At 39.4% G+C, this 13,185-nt stretch overlaps 1 protein-coding gene across 7 annotated transcripts in view; it reads left to right on the plus strand.

The window, feature by feature from the left end:
• Positions 1-9,151, plus strand: part of APBA1 (amyloid beta precursor protein binding family A member 1) — an 80,218-nt gene extending 71,067 nt beyond the window's left edge. For 5 of the 7 annotated variants that reach the window (XM_052700645.1, XM_052700648.1, XM_052700650.1 and 2 more), the window contains 5 exons: positions 1,636-1,815; positions 2,677-2,889; positions 6,470-6,589; positions 7,183-7,323; positions 7,693-9,151. In XM_052700645.1, the coding sequence (XP_052556605.1) occupies positions 1,636-1,815; positions 2,677-2,889; positions 6,470-6,589; positions 7,183-7,323; positions 7,693-7,764 (726 nt within the window). In that variant the 3' untranslated portion in view covers positions 7,765-9,151. The remainder of the gene's footprint in view (positions 1-1,635; positions 1,816-2,676; positions 2,890-6,469; positions 6,590-7,182; positions 7,324-7,692) is intronic. The other 2 variants (XM_052700651.1, XM_052700652.1) reach the window with 2 other exon arrangements.
• The last annotated feature ends 4,034 nt before the right edge of the window (positions 9,152-13,185 follow it).

Genomic DNA, 13,185 nt, shown 5'->3' on the forward strand with positions numbered 1-13,185 from the left:
ACTCCCAGTTCTGAGCCTCCAGGTAAAAACATATTAACTGTCTCTGTGGCAACTGTCATATTAATACCAGTCAAATGGTTCACATAGCAGGAGATGAAAGAAGAATTGCAACTGCGTGTAAATTACTTACAGATCACAGAAGTGATGCCAGTTGCAGAAGGCATCCTGCCCAAATTAGGGAGGATGAGGTAATAGCTTACTTCCTGTTCTTGTGGCTCGCATATCACTTAGTTTGAAGGAAGACTTTGTAGTGCAATTTTGCATATACTGAAATAGGTAACAGAAGTGGGAGTATCAGTTCTTTTAAAATCTTTTTATGCTTTCTACTCCATGGTGTATCAGCAAGGACTTTGATGAAGGAAAGTTCCTTGAATAAGCAGCTGATTAAATGTAATGATGAACCTAATATGAGCCTATGTTCAGATGAATTGTGTAGCTGCAGGTGGATGTACATATGTCAGTCCTCCACTGAGGTTGAAAAATGAAGACAGAAGCATTGATAAAAGTAGTCTGTCAGTATTTTGTCCAAGAACATAAAAAAAATAGGCAGCCTGCTGTAAGCAGTGGAGGTTGGCCAAAATGTCCTTATCTAAGGAAGCTAGCACTAGATTTTCAGTCCTGTTTTTGGCTGAATATCCAAAAGAACTGATTCTTACTGATGTGTCCAAATAGTGGCTGTTTAAATGGGAATTGATCTCTTCTTGGAGACAAGATGTATCCGTATGAACATCCATAAAATACACGTTTGTGGCTTAGCTCTTTGTTTTCCCACCTTTGTGCCATCTTGTTCTTCTCACTGAACTGAGCATTGGCAAATAATGCTAGTCTAGACATTCGTGTTCTCAGCACTAGCTATCATACCATGCTCATCAGCAAGTTAAGTGCTATCTTGAGTTGCTTTGAAATACAATCACTTTCTTAACTGGGAGTTGAGAAACTTTTTGTTACTGGGGACCAAACTGGACCTTAAAATGTAGTTGGACAGCTGTACAAAAATACACCGTAGAAGTTTTCATAACAAGCCATCCCCAGGGTCTGGTTAAACATGGCACTTTGTCCATCTCTTCCCTAGCCCCTCTCCCCATTCAGCATCATGCTGCAAGGGACTGTTTCTGTGCAGACTGTAGCCAGCTTGTGTCCCCCACGCAGTGGTATTTACATTACAATTCCTGTTACACACAGCATCTGTGTGTGTACTCTGCACCCTGTGTGCTACTTTCCCCTACTGTCCAGTACCTGTCTTTTTAACTTTACTTTGACCTCAAAGGGTAGTGATCCCAGTTGTCTTCTGTTTCCAACTCCATCAGTGGCATTACCTCTGCTATACAGGAGAGCCACATAGAAGCTGCAAGGTTGAGAAGAACTGCAGGTGGGAGGTAGAGTTGTTTTTTGCCTTCTATTTTTCAGTCACTGCAGCAGGTGTGCCTTTACATTTATGCTAGTGACTCCTAGCTGTGGCAGGATTTCCTTTTCTCAAGAGAACGTATGGACATCTTGTAAAGCTTTAATTTTTAGTGCACAAGTATTTTTTTTTTAACTGTGACTTGACATTGTAGGATTAAGCCATTTTGCAATGTGATTGTATAGTGGACCATCAGAATGTTTTGACTTTCTTTTCTCTGGGAATTGCTGCAGGCACAGCTGATTGCACAGTCCATAGGTCAAGCCTTTAGTGTAGCATACCAGGAGTTTCTGAGGGCGAATGGAATCAACCCAGAAGACCTTAGCCAGAAGGAATATAGTGACTTGCTCAACACCCAGGACATGTACAATGATGACCTCATTCACTTCTCCAAATCTGAAAACTGCAAAGATGTATGTCTCATTTTTCTTCCTAACAACATTAAGACTCTCTGTACTAGTTGCAGGCCCATACGGGCACAAATCAGAAAAGCATTAATATTTCTTACAAATGACTTAAGTGAATCTAGAATATCCTCCTCAGTAGGACAACCTGTCATAGTTTCTCTATCAAAGGCAAACAGGGCAAACCAAGTCTATCATGTGTGAAAAGTGAATTGATTTGCATTCTTTTTATCTAACATTTTTAAAATGTTTGATATTGTATGCTAACGGAATGAATTTAAAGCAGGTTAAAAATTAACACAATTTAGAGATTACAGTAAATAGCGTGAAATTCATGTTGGCACTGATGGAGTGACTGACTCTAGATTGTAAAGAATTGTTTTTAATGAAGGGGTGTGCTGCTTTGTTCTTTTTAGTAAATATGAACCTGTGCATCACTGCAACAGACAGCATGTGGTGTTCCAATGTGTAGTCATAAGCTCTTGTAAACTCCTCTTGTTTAACTTTGTCCTGTGAAGCACACAGTAATCACTGTTTCTTCCCCTCCAGTTCCCTCTGCTCATCTGCAGAAAAAAAAATTGTATGAGGAATGTTCTTTACTAAGCAAAATCTATATATTGTTGATTATTTAATGTTTGAATACAACTGTTCTGTTTGCCTTTGAATTAGAAAGGCATGTTGCAAATAGCGAAGGGTGTGTGTTGTTAATTTATAAAATATATGGAGGAGTTATATATATATAAATACTAGTAAATATAGATAAACTTTTTTTTTTTTTTCCAGAAGGTGGAGGAGAAAAGGAAGGGGCAATTAGTCAGTTCTGTGTTTGAGAAGAAGCTTCTGTTTGATGCACTTTTTCTTATGATACAGGTTTACATCGAAAAGCAAAAAGGAGAAATCCTAGGTGTAGTAATTGTGGAGTCTGGCTGGGGATCCATTTTGCCTACAGTTATCATAGCCAATATGATGCATGGGGGACCAGCAGAGAAGTCTGGAAAGCTGAATATAGGGGACCAGATCATGTCAATCAACGGGACCAGTCTGGTTGGCTTACCTCTCTCAACATGTCAGAGCATTATAAAGGTACAGAGAATGTTTCTGGATGTTTTTAAAGGGTTACATAGTAGGAAAGCAGTAAGTGTAGAACAATTAAGTATTAATTCTTCTTGAATTTTTCCATTTGGTGATTTTCAAAGTGTGATGCAAATTGCGCTCTCCCAGTTTTCTGACTCTCAGGAGGTGAACTGTGGCATTTACAGAGTTTAACATCAGAACTTAATGTCTTAATGTACAGAACATCATCAGAACATTTTGTTGGAAAACTAGATGCTGCCAGATGTCTATCTAAAGGCTCTTAACATTTTATGTAACAATGTATGTGGGAGAAAGAGTTGCCTAATACTGTTATGAGCTATACTAACTGTTTTATTGCCTTTGGCTGAAGTGGAGCTGAGGCTTTTTGTTTGATGTATCTTGAAGTATTTTTAAATTAGAATTAAAGACAAAAGAACATGTTTATCCTCTGTAGAAACTCTGCTTGGATGAAAAGCTTGACATAAGCAAGCAATGAGCACTTGCAACCTGGAAAATCATTCAGCCTGAAGAAGAGAAGACTCCAGGGATACCTCATGGCTGCTTTCGAATACTTAAAGGGAGGATATAAAATGAGGGAGACTAACATTTTTACATGATCTGATAGTGATAGGACAAGGGAGAATGCTTTTAAATGAAAAGAGAGGAGATTTAGATTAGATTAGAAGGAAGTTCTTTACTCAGAGGGTGATGAGGCACTAGAAGGCTGCCCAGAGAAGCTCTGGATGCCCTGGATGTATTTGAGGCCATGTTGGATGGGGCTCTGGACAACCTGATCTCCTGGGAGGTGTCCCTGCTATAGCATGGGCACAGGAACTAGATCTCCCATTTTGGTTTCCAAAACATGAATGCTGTGCTATAGTGAGAAGTAGATGCACAGGTTTCTGACCCAGACATTTTAGATTCTGCAAGTGGAAATGAAAGAAGTGTAGTATACAAAAAATTGACAGAAGCATTAATTGGCAGAAGCAATACTTGCATTTGTGAAGTATGGAAAGAAAAATCACATTACATGTCTCCCAGAAAGCTTCAGTGGAGCTAAGTCCACCACAAGTTCAGGCTTTTCATGTAAGCCATACTTGTTTCCTGTCCCTAATAAGTTTTGTTTCTAAAACTATGATGACTTGTGCTTCTTTGATTCAGAACCTTTCAGGTGGGGTTTTGTTTTTATGAAGCGCATTCGTATTTTCTCAAAACAGAAGCAACCAGCTTATCTTCTGTGGACGTTTCTCTTATGGTAGCTGGTACTTACACTTGTAGCTGTAAAAAACTGCTAGCTGTATATTTTGTGTTTCTAAAGAAAAGTCAACGGATTTTCATGTCTTCCTTACCATGCATCAAGAGCTGTTCACATAGCACTTCTTATATCAAGTGTATGAACTGCTGAATGACCTATTTAAATGTGGCAGAAAAATCTCAGGATTTCAGATTTATTTAGAGTGCTCTAAAGGCTCCTATGAAAATATGAATATCATGTTAATTTGAAGAATATCTTGCAAGCTGTTCAGTAAGGTAATGTTAGTATTACTGATGTAGGCTCTGCTATTAATCGTCTGTAAACCAATTATAGAATGACAGAGCTAGGGAGTAGCTGCTGGTGGTTATTCCCCAATTGTATTACTGTATCTCTCTTTTTCAAAAGCCTCTGGTACTTTTTATTATCAGAAACAGACCCAGGGACTACAGAAGGAAATAAATTGGTCAAGTTATGCAATTGCTTTTTTCTAGTCAGCACTTATCACCATTTTGCATAATGCAGAATCAGTCATTTTTAAAATAAATGTGCTTTTTGTAAGGTTAGTAAATTTTTTTATTGGTGACCACATTAGTGCTTTTTGAAGGAACAGGTGTAAATAACTTATGCATACCTCAGGAAAAATAGGAGTGCATTTATATCAGTTCTGTTGATGGCATGTAACATGAATGAACTCATATGTCTGAAGTTAGATACCTAAATTCCTCACATGAATAATATCTCAGTGTGAGACCTACTCTTCTGAATTTAGAAAACTAAGGGAGAAGCCCATCAGATTAAGCATGATACCTTCGGCTTAGTATAAGTTAAGTAGTTCCTGTCTTTTACTCCATGTTTGTTTTGGAGGCTCTTGAGCACATACAGCGTGCAGATAAACCCAGTGTTGAGCACTGTCATGGAAGAAGTGGAGTTGGGATGTTCTTTTAGCTGAGAGTGGAGTGGAGGCAGTTTCCATAAGCACGTGCTCACTTCAAGTTCATACAATCATTCTCCTGAAGCCACCTGAATAACAAGCTAAGCTGAGCTCAAGATTGTGTGGAAGTGAGACCAGCCATTGCCCTTGTGATGACTGCGTCCAGACAGTTAAAGCATTGGCAAGAAAGAGGATGTAAAGCAGTTCACCCTGAATGCCAGTCCAGTTATTCAAGTCACTGTTGAATCAGGAGTTCAGCTCAACAGAATCACCAACAGTGAACTAAACAGAGAAGCTTTATTGTGTTACCTTAGCTGCAGTAGAAATTATTTTTCAGAATTAACCTTCTGTTAATGCCAGGTGCCACTTAGTTTCAGTGGGACCCAGATTTTAATTGTACTTATTAAAGGAATTCAGAAATAGATATTGGAATTGATATGTGTTATGCAAGGAAAGATGGAAGCCACTGTATTCTTTATGAAGCATTTCTTTACTGATATGGATTTACTTAATTTATTGAAGACTAATTTTTTTGTGCGAATGAAGCATTTAAGAGTAGAAAAATGTGTCTCTGCTTCTATGCTGGAAAAAAGATCAGCAGTCTACAAGTAAGATACCCAAGCACCTGTAATTGCACAGAGTGCAGCTACCTGCATTTCAGCATTTGAGTTTTTGTGGAGCTTTGCAACCACATTGCTGATTCTTAGCAGCTTGCAAGCACCTTGGTTCAAAGTAGAATCTGCTGGAAAAGATTCTGTAGGGCTGTTTCTACTGGGGTTTAAATAAATCCAAGGATGGACTCTCCGCGCCGGTCCAGGCAATCTGTTGTTTTAGTGTTTCACTACCACAGAAGGACATAAAAAGGAAATCCTCTTTCATTTTTCTTCCAGTATCAAGGAGTTCACGATGGATGTGTTAAACCAAGAAGGGAGGAGGAGTGCAAAAAAGCAGCACTGCTTAAACAAGCATTTGAGAGGCGTAGAACCTTCCAGAATCCCATTGGAGAAGCCAATTGTTTGTTACTGTCTCAGCTACATATTTGAAATTTCATTTCCCAGCCACAGTTCGCTTTTTTCAGTGTGCTGGATAAACCAGTTTCATATACTTCTTACACATTTTGTTAGGAGACAAAGAAATTGGCAAGAGGAAGCCACATTTTTTTAAACAGCAGTTTCAGCTTCTTAACAAGAAACATTTGATATTGTATTGCTGATTTCCTTGAGTAATTTGCATATTTGTTTCTAGCACAGAGTGACCCAGTTCTGTTAGAATGCACGCAGATAAATGTTTATTCAGGAGCATTCCTATGTCAGTATTTTAACACTTACCTTTTTCCCACAAGTGCTCATGTTAAATGTTTCCCTCTGTCTCCAGCCATTTCTCGTGGTGATTTCTTTTTGCAGGGTTTGAAAAACCAGGCTCGGGTTAAACTGAACATAGTCAGATGTCCTCCAGTGACCACTGTCTTGATCAGGAGACCAGACCTCAGATATCAGTTGGGCTTCAGTGTGCAAAATGGGATTGTAAGTAGCGTCCTGTGAAGCACATGTGGTAGTGTGGGAAGAAGGAAACTGCCATTTTCTCCATCACAGCATACAGGACATTGCATACGTATTAAGTCTTAGGATCTAAACATTCAGTTAATCAGAGTTATTTTTATCTTTGACTCTGCTTAATCCACAACTTCAGAGTTAGGGAAACAAATACAGATGAGAGAAACAAAACCGTGTATCTGAGGCTGTTTCAGTCTTCATTTCTGTCTCTGACCAAGACGTTGTACATTCTCAAAAGAAAAAGACTATTCTACTATCCTCTTTTGCAGTAAGGCATCTGCATGCCTAACACTGTTAGTCTGTGGTCCTTCCTACACCTTTAAATTGCCACACTGTAGCGCATCTGACATGCAGCACAAATAGCCTCTTCTGACTGTTGTATTCTCGGAAGAGAATTTACAGCAGTTATTTGCTGCTAACAGACCTTATTTTGAATCAGTGATAAACGACATTTTAGAATCTGTAGCAAGCCTATCTTGAATTACAATTTAGAGGCGAGAAGGGGTAGCTTAATGCCTCTCTTCCATACTTAGGCACTGGTAGATTTTTCCTTTGCCTTCCAGATTTGCAGCCTCATGAGAGGTGGTATAGCAGAGCGAGGAGGTGTGCGTGTTGGCCATCGCATCATTGAAATCAATGGACAGAGTGTGGTAGCAACACCCCATGAGAAAATTGTTCACATTCTCTCAAACGCTGTTGGTGAGGTAAGAGCAGTGCAACTAAGCAGTATAATGTACTTCATCATTGTTACCTCTTTTAGGCTGTTGCTACTCAGATCTGAACGGTGGAAGTGAGGGTAAGGATAATCCACTATTTCTTTTTTTTAATGTGCCTGTAGTTCTCATGTGTATTAGATGAACTGTATGCAGGAATTATCAAGTATCTGCAACTTTACGTGGTCAGTTGATGCCAATTACACTGCTTTGTCAACTCACCACCTGCCATATTTTAATAAGGATGCAAAAATTCTCAGGCTTTGCTTTTCCCTTCTGTCCTGTCTGACCTTAGCTAGTTCCTTTGCCAAAGTAGTATGCACTTTAGGAACACTGAGTAACTTGTCTTATTTCCTTTAGATTCATATGAAGACTATGCCAGCTGCCATGTACAGACTGCTGACTGCACAAGAGCAACCAGTTTACATCTAAAGCTGACACTCACCGTCACAATGTGCATGGAGGATGTTTTTCCTCAATAGTGCTTGTCACTCTAGTGCTGCATTTATGTGTCTGCAGAGATGTTTATTTCTTTATCTCACTCACAAGCATACTGTCTTTCTCTCCTCCCTTCTCCCCACCATTTTCCTGTATTTAGGGTAGGGGCAAAATATATCTACAGGACTATTTTGGTTGCATCTCTTTTTAAGTGAAACTAAAGGCAGTTCTACATGCAAAACAAGAAAATAACAGCAGCATTCTTCACTGCAGGATTCACAAAAAAAGATTAGATTTGTTTGAGTAATTCTAATAACTAGGAGTTTTTGTGATTGTAATTTGACAAATTAAATAAGCTTGATGTTGCAAAATGAAAGATGTTTTTACTAGACAGGCAGAAATGTAGGAAGTAAAGTGTTCTCTTGGACATCCTGCACGTGATGAACTTTCCTTCCCATTTTCCCATAGGCTTTCTGAAAGTCTGTAGAGGTTTACATCTGTAGGAAAAGTACAATGCTGGGATAATTTTGCCCTCCAGAAGAATGAGTGAATGCTGCTGTGTTAAAATAGACTGTCCAAATACACACTTTTTAACTACTCCCCATCAGCAGTTTGTCCTGACTGTAGGACTCCAAGAAGTTCTTCCTGAGATGCCTAAACATGTTACAATTCCATTACTTACACCAAGTAATGGGGGAAGCTTTTTGTTTTTTAACAACTGCCCTCCCTTCTCTGCCCCAGTTTTCCAACTCTTTGTTTTGTTTTGCTTTGTTTTTAAATGTAACGTGTCTTTTATAGTCCCTTACCTGTTTTAGATGTTAAAGATGGGGGGGGAGGGTGGGGAGGATCTTTAAATATCTACAAGAGAAATAGTGAGGGGCTTTCCTGAATAGCTACACTTTTTCTAGGCTCTTATTTCCGCATTTGGTGCACACAGCAATGCGTGCCGGTGTATATAGATGTTTTTAAAATTGTGCTTGCTATTTATGAAGTTTGAATATAAGAGATCTGCATACTATTCTAAGTAATTTTGTTCTTTGAGCCAATTTTAACATATATTTTTGTCCAAAGACTTGTCTAATTTTATTGACTTTCTCTTTAGTTCATGACATAGATAATAATCGGAGCGGTAAAGTGGGGATAAACATATTTATTTTAAGTTAAGTTGTGACTTTTTTTCCATTTGTATGGCACCTTTAGGATATATATGTGTACTATATGCACTTGTATGAAGATATATTGTAGGGATGTATGAAACGTAGGATTTGAGTGGCCTGTAACTTGCATGCTAAAGGGGGAAAACGGGTTGGGTTGTTTCTTTTTTTTTTTTTTTTTTTCCTTAAGGAATAATAATAAATAAAAGCAGTGACTTTTCTTCCTAGTGAGAGGAAAATGCTCCATTGTTTGTAGTTACTTTTACCAGGACTGTATACTGGTGTTTACACTGAAATTGCACCATGCATTTAGTCCAAGCTAGTAAGCTGGTCTTCTTTTAGGGAAACAGTTTCTGCTATGTCATAGCGTGGTAGGAAGGCTCAGTGGGATGAAAACAAGAACAGGTCACACAGACCTGTCTGTTCTGTTTCAAAGATGTTCTCATGGTCACAGTTACTTGTTTCCCAGTTACTGTGTGGTAGACTGTGCAAAAGCAGCATTATTTGCAGTCTGGTAATGATAGCTTGGAATGTCTCCAGAGAAGGATGGATGTGTGTGTGTGCGTAGGCACAGCTGGTGTGCACGCTGATGAGAGCCATGGAGCACGAGCTCCAGAGGCTCATTTTTGGCTTTCAGATATCACAAACATCCACGGCCTGCTGAGAGGTAGAAAACAGAACTTTGTAGTTTTAGGGCAGTAAATCCTAAGGGAGGTAATGGAGCGCTGCATAACCTGTCAGGTATTATCAGTGAGTATGTTTTAGTGTTGAGATTAACGCAGAGTGACTTGTTTTTACTGCAGTTCTCGTTATATAGTTTAATCCCAATCTGTGGAATAACAGACTGCACAAGAGCGCCACGTTAGTGTTCCAGGTTAACACTTACCTCTGCCACCAGGCTGATGCAAGTGGGTAACGGACGGCGTGTATCTTGTCTACCTGTCAGCGTCTGGTTTATGGTGATCATCTGAATTTTTTTCAGAACTCTCCATATACATAGTAATATATGTAAATACAATATATATCCATGTACAATTCAGAGGACTGTATACAGCGCAGCCTTTCTATGAGTTGCCTGAGGTAACTCAGTGAACTCTCAAAGACACAGTTACCGTGCTTCTGCGTCCTGCTGTGCTCACACTCAGCTTCACTCGTTTCTGTGCTTCTGTACCACTCACGTGGTGGGGTCCTTACCTGACTTCACTGCAAAATGCTGAAGACCTGAAAGTACGGAGCGATGAAACAACTGTTTATTGAAAATCTTGCATCCAAAATTCTGCCAAGTTCTTGGCACTCAAGTGCTTTCATGGCACACAGTACACAGGCACTTAACATTAAGCAACTGAATGCTTGTGGGATCAGAGTCTAGCAAAAAATACATCCTTACAGTCGCCGTGTGTGTGTGTGTGAGAGGTTTCTGAACTGGCAGGTCCGTAGTTCACACACACTGTTGGTAACTGTCTTCTAACAATCCTGTCGTACGTGTGGAGGAAAGGGGTTTCAAAAAACACGCTCCAAGTGGAAAGCTGGCAGTTCTCTGGGCCATTGCAGCAGTTTGTCAGGTGACATGAATTATTAACAGACAAGATGGAGCAAACTGCTGCTTTACATTCCTTCTTCAGTGACAGACCTGAATTTGTTCTCTTTCTCGCTGCTTTGTGCAGTCTTGTTAACTTTTTCTTCAGTGTTTACATTAAGGGTGAAATATCCCTTCTATTTTTTTTATTGGCAAGTTTCTCACATTTGTTTTGAACCTGGCTCAAATTGGGGATTCCGAGTTTGCTTGTTTTCCTTGTTTTTTTAAATAAAATACGTTTCTGAAGACAGCAATGTGGTTGAGATATCTTGTACATATTTAGCGCAGTACCTAGACTATGAAGTTATATTATTGTTCTGTAAAGAGGGTGAATAGAAATTATTGTAAAGCGTTGGGAAAAGTATAGTATTGTATTTGTAACAATATTGTTCTTTGTAAACATTTAATGATCTCTCTATATAAATATAAATATATATATAGATCTATGTGAGCCTGGAATGTTGATACTGCACATCTACTGAATGTAATTCCTCTGATGTTTCTTTGCCACAGGTTTCTGACCTCTGTAATGACGCTGCAGTGGTTTGATTTGGGGTGGGGGTGGGGGGGGTGGAAGAGGAGTGGTTTGATTTGGGGTGGGGGTTGGGGGGCCCTGGCCAGCTGTTCTGTTGTGATGTATGTACTGTGCTACATTCCTTTATTTAACAGAGCGCTAATGTCTGTACGATTTGCAACAATAAAATACAAAACAAAAATACCTCAGACAAGGCTGAGAGTTTGCTCATACTAATTTTAGGGGCTGGCCTGCCAGTACTGAGTGCATGAGTGCTTGGAAAGTAACAAAACTGCTTTGTTGTTACTGAGTTTGGAGTAGTAGTACATGTATTTCTGCAGATGTGAACCAATATTGTCAATTTTGTTTTTAAAGCAGCATTATTTTCAGTTAATAAATTACACTAGTGCTTCTAAATGAAAATGATTTCTCACCTAATGTTGCATCAGAATCTTTGCCAAATGAGTTGGCTCTATGTTTGAATCTTCTGAAAGGAGGTAATTTCAAGATGCCTTTTATACCAATCACAGAAATACCATCCCACTGCCTGAATAACTGAATCTGGGGAAAGGGAGGCTCATAAACAAGATTTTACTGAATATTCTTTTCGCTTAATACAATTTCTGAAACCACTGTTTTCCTGCTCAGGTCGTCAGCGTGATTTATTCTTAAAGGCCTAATACCACTTGGATAAGCAAAACTAAGAAACTGTAATCGAATCATAGATTTGCTTGGGTTGGAAGAGGACCTCAAGGATCATCAAGCTCCAACCTCCCCCCCTACAGGCAGGGCTGCCAGCCTCCACATTTAATAGTAGATCAGGCTGCCCGGGAAAGTGCCTCTGCAAAAGCTTAAAAAATATTTGTATAACTCAATGCTGGTTAGGAGTGATATTTGAAATTCAACCAGCAAAAGCCAATGAAGGAACACTGCTTCAGATGAGGCTTCACAGAATTTTCTGTGCACTGTGGGTTGTCATGAGTGCTCTTGAATTACCACACAACAGCTGTGTTGTGCTCCACGTGTTCCTGGGCCACAAGATGACCTCAGCTGGATGGCTGTTGAGTAGGGAACCTGCAGGCAGCTCCTGGTGCCTGCTGGAGCTGATGCAACTCCTGCATCCTTGCCTTCATCTAAAAGTGCAGCAGGAAGTTTATCCGAACATCCTTTTTGTTTTACAGCAGAAGTGGCAAATCGAATTAAGAAAGACTTTTCAAAGCTTGAACAATGACAATGGGGTAGTGTCTGCATGGATGGGGTCTGAATTAAATCCTGATCCTAGGCCAGTGAGATACTGTAAACTTGAGTTCCCACATCCTCAAGGAGATAGTATAATCATTTCTGCCCTCATTCTTCATTGCATTCGTTCTCAGAAGCTGCATTTTAAATGATGCTTTCCAGGGCTCCAATTGCCTTTTTTATAGAGATAACAATAAAGGATTCTCTTTCATAACTTCAAGTGCTGCATAAAATGGCCAGACAGATTGTACATATAACTGCTGGTAGACTTTCTTCCTCACTGTTCAGCAAACTAAGAACTGTTAAGCAGTGATTTCTTTGGTGTCCACACAACACATATAATAGCCACAGTGCATGAACAAAACTACTGATTTGGAGACTAGGATGTTGATGAGATTGACCTACTCAAATAACAAGATGATAGGTAATATTTAACAGACAGAATTATGTATACAGCAATTATCCCTGAATCTGCATGCTGACCTTCTTTTGAGGGAAGGCAGAAGCAATTCCTAGGAAGCAAAAGAAACTTAACGGTTAGTTAGCATGCTAGTTAGTTAGGAGAGATGGTTCACAGACCACAGTGCAAGCAAATAACTGCAGCACATAGGAGAAGGAAGCTATGGGTATTGCTTGAAGAGGGTGGCTACCTCTGTACCCATAAAACAATCTAGAACTTTTCTACTTTCTCCATATGCTTTTGAATACTTTTGTTTTCTCTGCCACCAACCTGGCATGACTGCTCCCCTGGAACTCTTCACTCCTCAGCATTCCAGACATTTATAGTATTGAAACCCGGTGTTCGTTTTATATGTCTGTATTCCAGCTCAGCCAAACAACGTATCAATGGCTTATGCTAACGCTCATGCTTTCACTGAAGCAATTCAATTGATGCACTTCTCAAGAAAAGAAGTTTTATATGTAATGCAAAA

Source organism: Tympanuchus pallidicinctus, unplaced genomic scaffold (genome assembly GCF_026119805.1).
Source record: "Tympanuchus pallidicinctus isolate F22 unplaced genomic scaffold, pur_lepc_1.0 scaffold4, whole genome shotgun sequence".
In the NCBI taxonomy this organism is placed as follows: domain Eukaryota; kingdom Metazoa; phylum Chordata; class Aves; order Galliformes; family Phasianidae; genus Tympanuchus; species Tympanuchus pallidicinctus.